Genomic DNA, 18136 nt, shown 5'->3' with positions numbered 1-18136 from the left:
TTGTGTATCTCTGCTGTACAAGATTAAGAGTAGTAAGCAGCAAACCTCTTCCTCCACTGGCATTTGTGTTTCTTAACCCTTTGAAACCTACGCATTTTTAAAAAATTCTTTAAAAACACAACGGTGAGGCTATAAGACTTGGCCCAAAAAAATTTGCAAAAAATTGAAAAAGAAAAGTTTCAGGAAGATAATGTTAAAATAAACATAAAATAAGCCAATAAAATCAAACAATGAATGAAACATAATTTTGAATATGACATAATACTAATAATTACTATTATTATTATCATCATCATCATTATTATTATTATTATTATTACGGTGCCATTTTTTCCCCTTTTGGGATTATTTTCTGAAAATAAGAAAACCCAAAACAAAACAAACAATCTCTTTCTCTATCTTTTTTTTCTTTCTTTCTCTCAATTTGCTCAGTTTTCAAAGGGTCACATAGCTTGCAAAAGCACTGCAAGAAACGGATGTTGATCCAGGTTTCAAATGGTTAATGAGGATTCACATTCTATGACACGAAATATAGGACTACTGCAGTCTTGTCTGCCAGTTGTCCTCATTAGAAAACTAAACTTAGAAAAGGGAAATCTCACCTTGAGCAGGTAGCGCAGAGATGCTCCGATACCTCACAGCTGCAGCAGATGGCGCAACACGACAGAGAGGCGCGCGGAGAGGGAGCGCGTGGAGGAGCGAGAGCGAAGAGAGTGTGCTCTCCGCACCTTTTCATCCTGGCTCTCCGGCTATGCACCTGCAGCCTCCCCTTGCAGTCCTCCTCTTCCTGTCCTCCTCCCCGGCGGTCGGACAGCGGTAGTGCGCACCGAGCAGCGGGAGTGCGCACGGCGGCCGGCATGCACCTGGAGAGAAACCGCCCCGCCAAGCCGTCCGAGGGCTCAGCCGGAGACTCAGCAGCCTGCAGACTGATGCTCTAACAGTAGGCACATAGCAGCAGAGCACCGGGCGGATATCGGAGCTGCAGCATGGGCGTGGGAGAGAAGCACAGCCAAAACGAAAGCAATGTAATTCCACGGACATAAGAAGGGCGGGTGGGGGGAACCCGAGCAGCGTTGGATCAGAGTTGTCCCGGGTGTATTTTGGGGCTTGGTTTGGTGTCTCATTCTCTGAAATTCACCAAGCACAGTACTTTTTCTTGCTGCCAGCATCCAGTTGTAAAGGATGGAGAAAGGCGCGCAGCAGCAGCTGTCCAAAAGCGCAGAGAGTCCGGCGGAGGACATCTCCAAAATTAACGATGAGGAGCTGCTGAAGTGGGGCAAAGAGGAGCTGGTGCGGCGGCTGCGGAGGGCAGAGGCGGGGAAGAGGAGCGCCATCGTGGAGCACGGCAATCTGATGCGGGAGGTGAACCGGAGGCTCCAGCAGCACCTCAACGAGATACGGAGTTTAAAGGTGAGATGGGTGGGGGACCCCGGGGAGCTCTACCAGGCACCCTGAGGTTTTACACAGGTATGGAGGCTGCAATGAGCCTGCTGATGTGGATCTGTGACTGGAACAGTGAAAAAGGAAAGCTTCTGAGATCTGGATAGATTTACAGATTCTCACCAAGGCCAAAATGTTCAAAATAACCAATCTTTTGAAATCATTAAACCTGTTGCGTAGGAGATAGACAGAATACTGCATGCAATGATGAAATTAACTTCCAATATATTTATTGTATAAAATGTGTTTTGGATGAAATGGCTTTCCAGTAGAATATTAAAATGATGACATTTTGCCAATTTTCCAAAAAACAGTGAAATGCACTGTTAAAACAGACCTATGCAGTCAACTTGATAAATTTCCCCCTTTTTTTGGGTAGATTTTTATCTTATGTCTTTAGTAACAAATACCTCAATTTAACAGCTATGACACACAAAAACTTATTAGGTAAAGAATACCAGCCCATTCTCACTCTTAACTCTTCAAAAATGTCCGCTCTGTCAGTTCTTTCGATGAGAGAAAGCCACCCTCTGTGTCCAAACGGAACGGGGCTGGATGGCGTCAGGTAATAACGCTGCTGGTAACTAGGTATTATAAGGTGTGGGTGGGTCCCACAAACAACTGACTTCTGTGTGGGAGTTTGGAGTTTACTTCCATCGCTTCCATTCATCTGATGGTCTGCATTGGTTACTATGTGCTCCTTATGTAAACATAAGGACCTTGCCCGTAGGGGTGGGGGAAAAAATCGATTCACACAAGGATCTCGATTCTCGTTTTTATTAACGATTCAGAATCGATTAAAAAATCCTAAACATCAATTATTATTATTATTAATTATTATTTACTAAATATAGTCTATCTTAACCCAATTTTTCTCATTTAGAAAAGTCTTAATAATTCTGAGACCGTTTGTAGGATCGCCTTACTTTTTCTTGCCAGTGAAAGCTGCTGACTGTGTTGCTCAGAGGGATGACTCCTATGCTCTTTTAGAAGCCTCAGTATCCAGCCTGGGAATTTGGGTATTTTATCATCGAGATATTGATAAAATATGGATGGAAGACACCCAATATCGCATCTATCATTATGTATTTATTGAACAAGATCCTGTAAAAAGTACATAAGTATCGATGCTAAACACCATATTGGTTTCCCATGGTTCCATGGAGAGGTCAGAGGTGCAGATAATGGGATACACAAACAACTGAAAAAAAAAAACAATGGGACTTTTTTTTGGAAAAGTGTGCTTATTTTTTTTAACTATAATAGTTACAATGTTTATTTTTTCACTCTATGATTCCCAACACTTGGGAGAAAGGTTTTCTACAACAAAAAAGTTTGTACGTAACAAAATCTCCATAATTTCAAACACACTTTCATACATAATATGCCACTGGCAAAACAGACTGGAGTTGATCCTGAAATTGCATATTTTTATATTTTGAATCGGGAATCCATAATCGGAAATCGTTTTGAATCAAGAATCGTGACCCCAAGAATTGAAATCGAATAGAATCAAATTGTGAGATACTGAAAGATTCACACCCTTACATGCAGTGTCGTATGTGCATTTGTTTGCAACAACATTAAACAGCTGATGCAAAAGGATACCTGAAATTGTCATAATTAGAGACGGAATGTCACTGACAGAGTGGCACCATGTGATGAGTTGGATGAGAACATAGGTAAAAAACCCCAACATTTTTCAATACATTACACAAGGAATTGACAGATTAACGGCCCAGTCAATTATTGGGGCTGATATTTGGCATTTTGCCAGTCATCTGTATCAGCATTTAATTTAATGATGGCTGATGAAATTAATTAATGAAAAAGTGCAAAGAAAGTGTCGGCATGGGATGAACTTTCACTTTGTAAAACCTCGGTGAGCTATTTTTGCTTGTTCCTTTTTTATTTTAATTTTCACATGGCTTAATTAAAAAAAGGTGCAGGGAACTTGCTGAATATGATGTCAAACATTTCAGTTTTTATTAAACATCTGCTAGAGACATTTAAACAAAGTTTTGTGTTGGAGTTTGTTACATTCCAAATTCTAAATATTGACAGAAATATTTTCATTTTTACAGTAAATGCATATTGGTTCCAGATATCGGTTATCGGTCCCATTAACTACTAATAATCTGTATCAGTATCTGCCCTGAAAAAACAATATCGGTTGACTCCTACATTACACATCTAATTACTCATAAAAAGTGAGTAGTATGAACTCTTGATTGAACTCTTGGAGTAGGTAATTGTTCATCTACTTTATGGTAATTATTAATAGGTAATCAATATGGCCAGTTAACCAGGCACTTCAGATAAGCTTAGCTTTTTGTGAAAAATTGTCATACACATGAGACAATACTAATAGCGGATCCTGGCATCGTACTGCAGGGAGGGTACTCCTAACTGTGAGGCGACATTGCTAACAAGCACGCTACCATGCTACCCAGAAACAATACTGATCATGCCATTTTTTAAAAACTGACCAAATGTTCAAAGAACAAACAAATGAGGAACAAAAGGACTCTTCACTCTGAATATTCAGCTGAAACAGAACTTTCTTTAACATTTTAAAGTAGATTTCAGTTGGGTTTTTTTTTGTTTGTTTGACACTAAAGTGCAGGAATTACCTAATATCTTGGGACAATAGTATATGAAATTGTTCTTAAGTTGCAGTTGTCACTCAGTAAGTTTACATGATGTTAGAAAAAGTTGAATTAATGTGTTAGTCCAACTAAAACTGGACTTTTAAAATACAAGTAAACATGTTTGTCCGACTGAAATCATAGTAAGTTGAATTTCTCAAAGTTGGACTAATACCCCTAGATAACACAGTCGGGGGCTGATTTACCTTTTCATGTATACACCTTAATCGGACCTGATCTGGAGACTAGAGTCTGTAAGAAATGTACAGCGCCAAAAAGTTGTCCATGTTTTAACTGTTTGACATTCCCTCCCTTGCTGCAGCTTGCTAACTTGTGTGGCATGTAAAGTAACAGGTCAACCGAAAGGTCCAATAGCAGCTAGCTGAAAGAGGGCATATCTCCACCTACCATGGTGGCGTCGGAAATACTTTTGGCAATAAATCAATTCTCCCCTGGTGCTTGTAAACTGGGACAAGGACAGTAGTCCAATTAAATGACCTAATCAAGGTATAACCATAGCTCTGCTTAAGTGTGCATGTAAACATACTGACTGTTATCAGATAGGTAGAGTAGGTCAAACTGACCAACTATTAATTTTTTACACTTGCTAACCAATGTACTTCATTAAAATTGAAATGATATGTATGGGTTTTATTTAACACCCTTCAAAATCCTTTTTACGGTGCATCAGTTAGACAGTAGTTGATGAAACACTGATTATGTAAAGAATAAGAACAACAACAAGAATAAATTACAAATTGTTAATAAAACTCATCATTATTTGCAGACCTGATTTCATTATTGGCTAGTCTGACACTGAACTGATCAATGGATTTGCCTATTAAATGTCAGAAACTGGCAAAAAAAGGCCCATTATAATATCACAGAGCCGAATCTGACATTTTCAAATGGTCTCTTTTGTCCAAAACAAATTAGAAAAGCAACACATCCTCACAATTGTGAAGCTCGAGCCAGAGACTGTTTTTGCTTAACAAGCAACTCAAATGTTTATAAAAATAGCAGCAGATAAATTTCTGTCCACCGGCTGATCATTTCAGCTTGACAAGAAACACCTCACACACAAGCACACACACAGAATTGCAAGATGGGAACTCTTCTCACTCATCATATGATCAGTCCCAGCAGGAATGTGCATGTAATCCCTCATTGTCCTTCTGTGTGTGTATGTGTGTGTGTGTGTGTGTGTGTTTCTGCTCCTGTGTGTGCCTATGTAAACCAGGACGTGAACCAGAAACTGCAGGAGGACAACCAGGAGCTGCGGGACCTGTGCTGCTTCCTGGACGACGACCGGCAGAAGGGGAAGCGGGTGTCGCGGGAGTGGCAGCGTCTAGGCCGCTACAGTGCTGGCCTGATGAGGAAGGAGGTGGCCATCTACCTGCAGAAACTGAAAGAGCTGGAGCAGCGGCAGGTGGAGGTCATCCGGGAGAACCTGGAGCTGAAGGAGGTGTGCCTCATGCTGGAGGAGGAGAGGGCTGCGGCTGTGGCTGGAGGGGGAGGAGGTGGAGGTGTGGGTGGGCACGGAGGGCCGGGACGAAGGAGCTCCATTGACAGTCAGAGCAGCTTGTTGCAGCTGGGTGGAGGTGTCCCAGCACCAGGCCTGCTGCGGGACGTTGGCGACGGGAGCAGCACCTCCAGCGCAGGGAGTACAGACAGCCCAGATAACCCTCACCTCAAACCTCCTCCTCTGGGCTCCAACCACAGCCCTGGATCAAGATGTGTCTCCTCAGACCACAAACCAGGAGAGGTGTGTGAATCCACAGGCAGGAGGCACAGCTCCACCCCAGAGTACCACACCTTCCCCCAGTCCTGTCGACCTCGCGGGGGGTCCCTCACCAACCTGGACCCACGTGGCCTTCGTGGACACAGCCCAGAGAAACATAGCAAGTCTCCCACCAGGCAACCATGTGACTCCCACCCAAAACCCTGCAGCTCTGACCTACTAGCCCAGAAACAGCTATTGATGTCAGAGCAGGCATCGCCAGGCTGTGGAAAGGGAACTGCCAAGTCCAGCCCAGAGCTGAGTCAGAGACACCGGCCGGTTATCATGGCGGGGGCAGGCTGCGGGAGTCCCGAGGCCAAGCCGGTGACGATGGGAACGCCGGAGCACCTGAGGAAAGGGCGGGTGATCGTGGGTAGTCCAGAGTCTATACGACACCACCATCACTTTCAGCACAGCTCCGGGATGGAGCATGACAAGGGGAGGTATAGTGGTGGCTCCCCTGGCAGGGACGGGGGTCAGAGGAGGGCAGCGGGAGAGGAGATGTCCCCCCACCACCAGAGTCTGTACAACGGTAGGCACAGGGTAACTCTTATCTTGTATTTCAATTCATACCTCATTCATGACCCATAAAGAAGACAGTTGTTAAATTTACATTAAGATACATATAGAATATTGATTTGAAATCGTAATGGGCTGATTGAGTCATTGTCATCTGGCTTTGAAATGATGGATATGTGGCTATTTATTATATAACACACACTTTATATATATATATATATACACACATACATATACACACACACACACATATACGTATATGTATATATATACCTCTTAAGCTTTTGATGCACTAAATCAAAAGAGACCTAGGCTGTGTTTGAAACCGTTCATCAGTGTTGCCAGATTGGAAATGTAACTATTATACCACTGGCTCAAAATTATCGTATTTTGAGAAAAATTGTTGTACGCCAGTCACAATCATGAGAATGAATAGATTAAATTTAGATGTACATTGCACAAAAACAATGACTGTTCGACTTGAGGCAATCACAATCAACTGAGGGTCTCTGACTAATTATGATTTGAGTCTGTGACTTTCAAGGGATAGCCCTAATTATAATCCACAAGTTTCACCAACAAAATACTCTTTTACTGAAAAATATATCCCCCACATATACAACCTGCAGTGCTTAAGTTATTGGCATAAGCCAATGACATTTCCCATTGCAGAAGCAAGCGTTTGGGTATGATATTTATATGGAAAGCCTATGGAGGCTGTCTGATTTACTTGTTTTGGCTGGGTTGCGTTTACTGAATCTCTACAACAGAGTTGGTGAGTGCAACTTAGCATTACTCATAATTGCGACCTTGATTCATGATAACTGTTTGTGACATGGTTTTGAAAATTGCAAGGGGTGATTTTTTGTACCTCTTGCAAATGTATATAAATCTCAGAAGAGTCCTTCCCATGGCATGAAATGTTTACAAGAAGAGTTTGACCCCTTATGCAAGTTGAATTTGCATGTTGTGATACCCACTGTAGGTCTGTCACAATGCATTGTTTACCGATTTGAAACCAGCAATAGTTTATATCATGTGCCCCACTGTTTATTCATCCTCCTTAAAACCTGGTTTTCTATTAAGTGTACTTAATGACTGAATTCACACACACACAGACTCAAACTATGTGTTCACATACTCATTGGTAGACTGCTAGTGTAGGGTTAATGTATGGACTGAAAACACAAGGTCTAGTTCATCCACAAAAAGTCACAAGTATTCAACTAAGCTTAGACCCAGTTTAGGGGCCAGACTAACCATAAAACACATACACACACACACACACACACTTATGTGGATTCACTGGCTGTAGCAATAGTTGTCAGAGAGTGAGGGAGATGTGTACTCATCTGTGTGTGTTTGTGAGCTGGGGAACGTGGGTGATGCAACTCTCCAGGGTGTGTGTGGGTTACAAAGGTACGCTAGAAGCGTGTTGAGGGCACACTTACACACACATTGAGAAACTGACGCGAGCGAGAGCATAGAGAAAGTCTTTAAAAACACACAAGATTAACATTGAGAATATTTCTAAATATTAATCTACTCTGTCTCCACATTTACTGTATGTCTTTGTGTCACTTCACATCATGTCCTCTGTCTCTTTTTGTCCACTTGCCTTCACTTGTTCTGTTATCACCACATTTCAAAATAAAGAGAAAAAAAAAACACACGAGAAAGATGGTTTAACACACAACGACAGGTCGACACACATGTAGAGTGTGTGTTGTGCAGCTGACGGCTCATTTTAATTAGCTCACATTCGACAGTTGCTCAACACTTCTTTCAGATTGATTTTTCCCTCATGCACACTATAAAAGAGGGCTTGCTGACAGCAGAGGACACATGTGCTCTGAAATGATAGAGATGTGAAATTCCTTTTTTTGGCTTTAAAACCAGAATTTTTTTTTCCAACTGCCATGAATATTATGTTTTACATAATATTACATATTCCAAAGCACCCCCCTGTAATGTGTCTGGTGTAGTTGTCTTTCTGTTTTTCTAAATGTTTATTTTGAGTGCAACTGAATTAATGTGTTGTGTCCAGAAAGTCAGTGGAGGGTGAAACCACATCACCCATCCTAGGAGCTGTGGAGCAGAATTTGATTTAGGAGAGTTTTCATGCCTCCATGCTGGCAATAGACATGGCCGGAGGCATTATGTTTTTGGGTTGTCCATCCATTTGTACGCTTGTTTGTTCGTCCTTCTCATTTATGTGAACGTGATATCTCAACGCCTTCATGGAACTTCTTTAAATTTGGCACAAACGTCCACTTGGATTTGGCAATTAGCTGATATTGGTGGTCACAAGTCAAATGTCAAGTTCACCATGATTTCGATACACCCTTATTGAATGTCTTCAAATTTGGCACAAACGTCCACGAGTCATGGATGAAGTAACTAGAATTTGGTGGTCAATGGTCAAGGTCACAGTGACCTTACATCTCATTCAAGTCTTTAGGGTGTTACCTAAAACATGATCTCACTAAACATGTTTTTGGTCATTACTAAAGAATTCATTCCCCAATTATGACAAAACGGGACATAATGATAAAGTGATGACATTTAATATCCAAAGGTGATTTTCATTGTGGCATCATAATGTTCTGCAAAAACACTTCTGATCACTTCTCAATATCATAATTTAGGAACAGCAGGAAAGACATAGTCAGATATTGTTGGGTTGTAAAGCTCCAACTTGAGCAACTATAAGTGCAACTTGAGTGGATCATGGAGGCATACAACAGTGATGCAGTAATTCCAGTTTTGCACTGTTATCTCAGGTGGGTTATTTGAAAAGACTGTTACTATAAAAGTTTTTGGGGAGAAGCACTTCCCTCTACAAGAGCCAGGCTAGATGTAATAATTGGTAATGATCAACCACATTGGAGCAGGAAAACACTCTGGGTGGGTGAGCAGAATCCATTGGCCGAAATTAAATTTAGCTATAGCCTGACAACAATTTAGCTTTATATTAGCTTTTTAAAATTTGATCTGCATTCATATGCAGATTTATCTGGAGCCCTTAAAGTCAGGAGACATGATATTTTTTGTTTTCCGTGCAAAAGTTAATTACTTTGTGGGAATGAGATTAATTACTTGTGTGCACAAGGTAATATGTGAACTTTTGGGACTTCAGGGGCTCCATAGGTATTTTTTAAAATAGAAATTAGTGGAAAAGCCAATGCATTCTGTGTCCATGCATTTGTGACTATTGGTTAATCAAGTGAAATAGTTTTTGTAGTATGCAGGAGCTTTTCACATTGTGTGCTGTTTCTGCTGTTCTGTTTCACCTTTCAGACACACCTCTGATTCAGAACTTATTAGTATAAGAATTGATGTAGATCCATGATTTATGAGAAGAATGTTCACAAGCTGTTATTATGCCACAAAAAAATGCATAAAACATACAATATCTTTTGGAAAATGTTCTTTATTAACCTCCCCCCTCCAGCCAAAGCTTTGCATATTCACTGTTGATTACTACTGGAGCTCTGCAGCTTTTTTGCGTAGCATAGCAACTGGTTTGATATGATGTTTTTTGCACCCTTGAAGCAACTGCTTACACTCTAGGCTCCATGTTGGAGGTTGGAGTCTTTCTGTTTCCCGGCTGTATCTGATGCTATTTGTGAATGAAACACAAGCGTGTCGGTGCCATACTACGTTGTCCAGTAGCAGTAACGATTTTTATAGTGCTGTGTGGAAATGCTTTATATTACAGCTCAGGCCATGGGAAATAGCTTTGTACCTTGGGTGGACGCAGGATCCCTGACTCAGCTGTTACCAGGAAACAATAGTGGCTGGATGTACTGTACCGTAAGATTAGATGATGCATACATATACTCACGCCTTAATACTATTTGCAGCAAACTATATGCTTTCAGTAGCAGTGAAAGCTTAGTCAATCTCCAGCTTTCCTCAGTTTTTCTAGCACCCAGTAGGATTCTTAGTAGAAAACACTGTATCCAGTTCAGTAAAAATAGATGCATTAATCAGCACATGACTTAGATTGCAACTGTGAACATTTCAGGTTTAAATGGTTATACTCAGACGTCATAAAGAGCTGAAATGTTGTCTGAAGAGGACAAAATTAACATTTTCTGGAACAGTGTAGATGGCAGAAACACGGAAGTTAATTTAGTTTAATAGGATGTGTCACTCGCCATAACTTCACCCCACTGAGTCCAAATTTAATGACTTTTTATTATTGTAATGAAGCAGCAATGACAAGAAAGCTGTATATAGGCCATTTATCAAATAGAGCATCATTTAAGATCAATATTGTCTGATTGTTAAAGATATTTGTCAGTCCTCCTGGTTATAAACATGCAGAATGCTGAGGATTTAGTGAACTAATGCTCCTTTATGTGGCCTTTCTCCTGGTCATTTATACTGAATAGAAACTCCTCTAATCAAGGTCGTCCTCACTTGTTTCTCCCCTGTGTTCACGGTGTAAAATGGTAGTTTATTAGGAAATAAAGATCTCAGTCAGCTATTCATTTTCCCTCTTCGAGATCAGACAATCATCAGAGACTCCCCAACCTGAGTTAACGCTTGCTCACATTGGTCTTTTTTTTTGTTTTCATCTAACTTAAATGACAGCCCAGCCCAATTGCACACAAACTGCGCTGCCAACTTTAATACTACAGAGAAGTTTCTGATTTGAGTGGCAGCTTTTACCTCTTAATTCTGAGTAAACATGGTTGCCTTGTGTTGTGTTTACTGTAATTGCTGCATTTTAGTGGCCTGACTGTCAAAATATGAAAATTAGTCACTGGAAACTCTTCCATCGGGTGGGTCAGTGACTGGGGCTGAACTGACTTAATAGAAACTAGAGTTTCTCTGCAGCTTGTATCTTTTCACTGCTTCCCCAATCCCATCCTTCTCCTCAGCATCATCCATCTCCTCCACCCTTCATTCATTCCACTTCGATTTTCACCCTGTTCACATCTGTCTGCCCTGTCCCTCTGCACCGCACCACCAGCATGTAATACCTATTCTTTGCAGGTCTCCACCTCTTGTTGCCACCCCACGTAGAGCCAGTGTAAATCTTCATTAAGCTGCCTCCATCAAGGGCCAGCACTTTTACAAATTGAGGTCATTAACTTCAGTGGTCTCGCTGCACTGCTGCCTTAGTGCACTAAATAATTGAAAAGGCCCTGTGTGATTTTCACCTTCTATAGTAGTGCTGGTACTATCGATACATGCCGTTTCTAAAACTAATGTGACCCTCAGGCTGTCTGTCTGAGTGGGCTGGAGCTGAAGGCTGTCTGTTCATGAGATACCTGTGCATCATGATAACAGAGAGGTTGATCAGTGCACTGTGCCATAAGAGTTCCTGAACACAGCAGTCTGTGGTATGTAGTCAACATTTTTAAGAAGTGCTGTGACTGCTGTGTTTTCATGCCAATTGGGAACCAGCAGAGTCTGAAGTCCCTAATCAGCAAGTGCATAGCAGACCTCCAAAGCAGCACTGGTCTGTGAAGTGAGTTTGTTAGCTAGTGATAAAGTTAGTTTGAGTCAAGTGAATTTATGATAAAGGGATACTTTGCCGATATTCAACCAGCCTTGGGTCAAGACAGTGTAGGGTGTATGTAGGTGAACTTTGGTAAACTTTCTTCCATCTAACCAGTGCCTAGATAATCCTCCACGCCATCCTGCTGGCGCAATACCAAATGCCATAATTTGCGTGATTTGATTGGACACAAAGTGTCCACAGCTGGTCAAGAGACAGATCCTCTCACTGTCTTAAACCAGCTTGTTCTCATTTCCAACTTGTCAAATTGTGCCACTCTGTCAGTGCTTTCAGCATACAAATGTGACGCCAAAAGCCAACTTACACAATCATATGCAACACGAACGGATGGCATCAGAAAATGTCATGGTCGGACAGAACTGGTGGCGTTGTAATTGTAAGATGGCGAATGGCTGGAAGGAAGTAGGCATGTCCACATGCAATGTGCACAGACGCCATCACTTAAGAAAGTGGCTGGATGTGGTTGGATAGAGACGGTTGTGTGCCTGAAACGCTGAGAGAGGACGATGGGTGTGGAGGTGAATGGCTCCCACAAACAATTGACTTTCGAGCTGGAGTTAAGAGTTCACTTCCCATTTAGATATGTGTGTGTTTGTGCTACACCTTACCATGTACCTCTTTTGCCTAATCGAACCATCGTCACAGTTTGCGCTGTTCTGTAAACATAGGGACTGCGCTGCTTCATCCCACCATGACATCATCCCACAATGTGCAATTGTTGAAATCATAATAATGGCAACCTGGAACGTAAATTGCTAATGCAAAACCATACCTAAAACGCAATAGGTAGATGCAAAAGCTACTTATACAATGGTACCAGGTAACGAGTTCAAAGTGAGAACATATTGCTCAACTCAGGCTAAAATCAATCAAATGGTAAAACTAGGCATTGATGATCAAATATAAATCAAGATTATGTTACCGCACTGCCTTTTTATTGCTTGAAATGTTTTCAGAAACATATTTTAATGCCCCATTTTGCCGTAATGTCAAGAGTTTGGGAACAGGAAGTGGGCATCATGCTTCCTGCACAGTGAAAACAGCGGCCAAATAACCTGAGATCAAATGGTAAAACTAAACTTATTCACTGCCGCATGATAACTGCCCTGACAACTGCCTGCCTGCAAGATGAATTTCCCAAAAAAATAATGTGTTAAAGCCACGGTCCGCGGCTGTGATGCCACTGGCAGAAGCACAAGCTAGCTTGTAGCTGCATGCTGTTGCAACACAACTAAAACTACTGAAATTACAGCTTTACAGATTTCTACATATTCGGACAATTTAACAGTCATTTAAAGTTTGATGGAAATATTATCCAAGTTTTTCCTCTGTCATCACAAGTTGCTTGCACTTTGTTGAACAACTCTGGGTATACAGACACCAACATTATCAGCCCCTCCATCTTGTCTTGTTTCTGCCTCCATGATGACTGCTATCCTGTTTGACTGGCCATTCCTGAGCGGCAACCGCCAAAAGTTTAATACGGTGAACTCAATGCAGCAGAGCAAAAACTGTCCACGTGCATGTTGGTGGAACCTGCTTCATACGTCAACCATCTTATTCAAAACCTCTTCCCCTCTGCCTCCTTCACCTTACTGAAATGACTGGAGGCGGCTAGTTATCAAGCAGCAGTGTGAAAGCCCCTTAGGCAGCACTGATGTTACTGTGTTGAATATTAATTGCCAAAAAAGTTTTCAGAAACATATTTTAGCTCACCTTTTAACCGTAAAACTTGGAGATTCTGCATGTTTTTTTGCAGAAGCACAACTGACAATTACATTTTTTGCTGTGTACGACACAGGTTTGCAAAAAATATGTGTATTTTCTCCATTATTAGCTTGCTTCTTTTTGTGGTGAAGCTGTTCTCTTGAACCCAGCTGGTGTTGTTGCCAGCCCTGGGTGGATATGTGCTGAATCAGATGGGAAGAATTAGTGTGCAAAACTCATTAGGCTCTGTACATAGAACCCAAAGCAGGCTCCAGTACAGATGAGATTGTCGATTTGGGGTGGAGTCTTTGTTCCCACAGAGGAGGAGAACAGAAGATTCTCCATGCTTCATTAGGAGCCCGACGTCTCTCTTTGATTGAAGCATGCGTGGCAGAGCTAATGACACACACACACACACACACACACACACACATAAATTATTGCACATTATATATGCACACTAGTTTATTTAAACACACACTGATGTATGTATGTACACATCATACAGTCACATACACTCCGTGAGCATTATAAATGTGACACTAATGAACCCCTTGAAACCTGTGCAAATTGGCTTGATTTCTTAAAAAAAAAATGGTGAGAAGGTGTTGAGCAAGGTAAGAAGAAATGACCCTGAAATAAGCAATTGGTAAAAAGAAATTAGTAAAAAGCACAAGAATATAACAAGAAAATTAGCAAAAGAAAAAAAAAATAATAAAAAAGTAAAAAACAAACAAGAAATTGACCTTTAGAATTGGTTAAAATGTATAACACTCTATAAAAATAATTTTAAGATACATAATGATAATTTTAAATGCAGTTCCTTCAATTTTTCTCCCTAGCTTTTTTTTCAAAAATATTTTTCTAAATCCACTTATTATAACATTTATAGCCAAGTTGCTCATTTCCTTTTTTTCCCCAGTGTTTTTGTACTCAGGGTATAAAGGTCTAACTACCTATGACAGGCATCTTAACCCAGCACAAAAAAGTGTTGACTCTATCTGTTGAGTATAAATCTGCTTAGAATTTATGTCAGAATGCTTCTCAGATCTTGCGTCAACATCCAGTTTAGACGGTTTTCTTCAGAATCAGTAGTGGTTCAGTACATACGGTGTCTATGCCAAACGCCTCTGAATAAAGAGTCTAAACATAAGGTTAAGACAATAAAAGCAGCAAGAGACTGTATAAAAAGATCCTTCACCTCAATATCAAGACACCAAATGACACCTTGCTTTTACTCCATTTTGGTGTAAAGGTCTGTCAAATTTGTGCTGTAGCAACCTTACTGCAGAACCTTTTAGAATCTGACGGAAAATGAATCCTGCGTCTGTATCGTCTGTGACCATAACAGCACCAAGGCTGCTCCATAACCAAAGCCATAATGCTGCTATATAAGGTAGCGGGGCCATCTGTATACCAGCAAGTCCTCCAACCCATACAACGTCATACATTGTTTTTACATGTGAGAAAGAGAGGCAGCAGGACACTTTTGGTGTCCCTCAAAACATTGGTGCTTATGGAAGGAAATATCTAAAAAACAGTGGTTCGAAGTCATGGGGCTAGAACATTAAAAACACACCAATGTGTATCAGGTTGCCCCTTCTTCAGGGTGTAGTGAGAGTGTGTCGTGGAAAAAAGGATGCCATTTTACCCTAAGAACATGACAAAGACCTCAAGGCCTTGACTTGGCTCCAAATTTCCCAGATTTCAGCTTGAGATTGATAATATCAATTGTCTATGGGACTTGCTGGGACTCACAATCTACAGGTGTCAAAGGATCCACCGCCAACGCCCCAACCAAAGGACACCCTGCAAAGGTCCTGTGTGCATGCCTAACAGGTCCCAGCCAAGTCCAATCCAAGAGGGCCCCACCACAGATTGGGGGTACCTCTGAGGTCCAGCAAGTCCCATCAAAGCTTGATCAGATTGGGATCTCAAGAATTTGGTAGCAAGGATGACGTCTTAAGCTCTTTGTTACATTCCTCGAACCTTTCCTGAGTAGTTTTTGTGGTGTGGCATGGGGCATTCTTCTGCCGGGGTGGCACTGCCATCAGGGAGTGCTGTTGCCATGAGGAGTACTTGGACTGTAGATGTAGTTTTAATGTTTTGGCAGGTGGGTGTATTTCACATACACATCTGTCTTAAAGGTGAAGGCTTGGCTGTAACAGTAGTCATGGGTTAATTACTTGACATTGCATGTCATGCATGTCATGTGCGTGCAAACTTCTCTACTTAGATGCTGAAATGATACACCTGCAGCCTTACAAACAAGGACAGTCTCCTGTTATTAAACCCTCTGTCAGTCAGTTAGCTGTGGTGTGTAAATAAAATTATTCTCTATTCATGGTTTCCTGTTAGCATTGGAGACTTGAAACACAGCATGCCCTCATGCAAGTTCAGCTTTTGTGGTTTCATGCTTTAAAGCTCTCTCTCTCTCTCTCTCTCTCTCTCTCTCTCTCTCTCTCTCTCACACACACACACACACACACACACACACACACACACACACACACAAGCACAAGGCTTAGGGGCTCCATGTAACAAGCTCGCACTGTTCAGATAAACCTATTTAGGCAGTGCTGGTCTAATTGAATTTGTCTGCTCCAGACTGAAATGAGTGTGATTTGTGGTGTGTGTGTGTGTGTGTGTGTGTGTGTGTGTGTGTGTGTGTGTGTCAGTGCATAACGTGAACCTCAGCTGCTTTGGTGTCAAACTGGAATGTAATTTGTGCCCTCCAGAGATCCTGGCTGTAGGAGGGAGGGATGGAGCTGGCATTGGCTCCGCTGACATTTTCCGTCATCCCTTCTCTCCTTACTCCCCGTCCTTTATATTAATCAGTTTCTTTTACCTTTTTCCTTACCTGTCTTTCTCAGAGGTCCGTCCTCTTTTATCACTTTAGCTATGTAGTTTTCATTTAACATTCACTTTTATGAGCTGTCATTGTGATATATATTCAGTCAATCAATGTGTCACATGAAATCATACAAGGTGCAACTCCAGGGAAATGCGATCCTGTCAGCTCCTACAACCTGTGCATTGCAATTTAGTCCATTTTGCGTCTTCTTACTGCTGCTGATTTATAATTGTTCATGTTTCCAGAAGTGCATCCTGGATGATTCTGATGTTCCATGGCTTCTGGGTGTGGAATGATTTAACTTTAGTCTTGGGTGTTTTTGCTTCTGTTGCTTCATAAAGGAAATCCACCACTGACTCAGTTAGATAGTTGATGTCATATGTGATGTCGATGGAGGAGTCCTGGAGCATGTTCCAGACTCTCCTGCGTCACGGGGGGGATGCCTCATAGTTTGCATGCATTTCATGATCTCAGTAATATGGCATCAGTATATGGTATATGATATAAGCATGCAGCGCTAACTAAACTTTGAATGAACTTTGAGTCATAAAGTACCTCCACTCCATGTTTATTTTACTAAATCTGACCTCCATAACTTTATGTCAATAATGTAACTTAATGTTAAGGATGTAACGTCATTCATGGGGTGCTAATTAGTAGGGTATTACACAAACTATGAAGAACACTGTGCAATGTTAGCAGTGGTTATGACTGCTTCTAACACCACAATGTGTTGCTTTTCACACTTTGATTATGTACAAATAAAGATATAAAGTGTTAGGGAGTGAATTATAGAGGTGCTGGAAGGTTACTATTTCCAACATAGAAGAGGTTTTCCATTACCGTTGGCTGTAACTAAGCACATTTAGGGGCCATTTACTTGCCAATGGTTCTTGCATGAAACAATAAACTTTTGTTGCATTTTAGCTTCCACACGACATCAGCGTTTTGGAGGCCTGGAAATGCAGACTTCTGAAACCAGGTTCCAGAGTGTAATCTTTTGAAAATACACCCCATTTGCCCTTCTGTCGTGAACTGGCAATGCTCAGATCCTGTGAGAACGGTAATGTCATAGCCACACTTTGCGCCTGGTGTTCTTCTATCATGTGTCATTACAAAGTTACACTACCAACTACTGGCCTGGCATCCATACTACAGCATTTTCAGTTTGTGGATCCGTGAACACGAGGATTGTTTTCACAATGTTCATGTAAACACAGATTTTTTTTTTAAATGCAAAAGGGTTTTCCGTTTTTTAGTAGGGTCAGAATGTGGCCTTATTCAGGGAAAGATCCCTTGTTTCGGAAGCCCTGAACTAAACTACTTATGTCACTACAACAGTAAAATGCTGCTTCCTCATTGTTGCCTCATATCCAGTAACATCATGAATTGTCCCCTTATTTTAAAAAACAAAGACTCCTTAATCTAGTATCTGTTGGGTTTCAGTCACCACTGATAACAAAAATGTTGAACAAAAACCTTTTTTTGACCGTTATTTAAGCTTTGTTGTTGGTGTATTTAGAATAAGTTTTTGCTCTGTGAATAAACTTAAACGCAGGCCAGGGCCAGTGGAAGCTTAAATTTGACAACCTCAGTTTTTGTAAATCTCTTATACTCTGGAACATCACTTTAGAGTCACTGACATGTTTTGC

General features: G+C 41.2%; 1 protein-coding gene across 2 annotated transcripts in view; it reads left to right on the top strand.

The window, feature by feature from the left end:
• Positions 1 to 707: 707 nt before the first annotated feature.
• Positions 708 to 18136, top strand: part of LOC121954775 (coiled-coil domain-containing protein 85A-like) — a 38057-nt gene continuing 20628 nt past the window's right edge. The window contains exons 1-2 of one of the 2 annotated variants that reach the window (XM_042502470.1): positions 708 to 1410; positions 5329 to 6400. In XM_042502470.1, the coding sequence (XP_042358404.1) occupies positions 1183 to 1410; positions 5329 to 6400 (1300 nt within the window). In that variant the 5' untranslated portion in view covers positions 708 to 1182. Of the gene's footprint in view, positions 1411 to 5328; positions 6412 to 18136 lie in introns of both variants that reach the window. The other variant, XM_042502471.1, reaches the window with a different exon arrangement.

The sequence above is a fragment of the Plectropomus leopardus genome, chromosome 15 (assembly GCF_008729295.1).
Source record: "Plectropomus leopardus isolate mb chromosome 15, YSFRI_Pleo_2.0, whole genome shotgun sequence".
Lineage (NCBI taxonomy): Eukaryota > Metazoa > Chordata > Actinopteri > Perciformes > Serranidae > Plectropomus > Plectropomus leopardus.
This window is presented reverse-complemented; position numbering and strand designations above follow the sequence as displayed.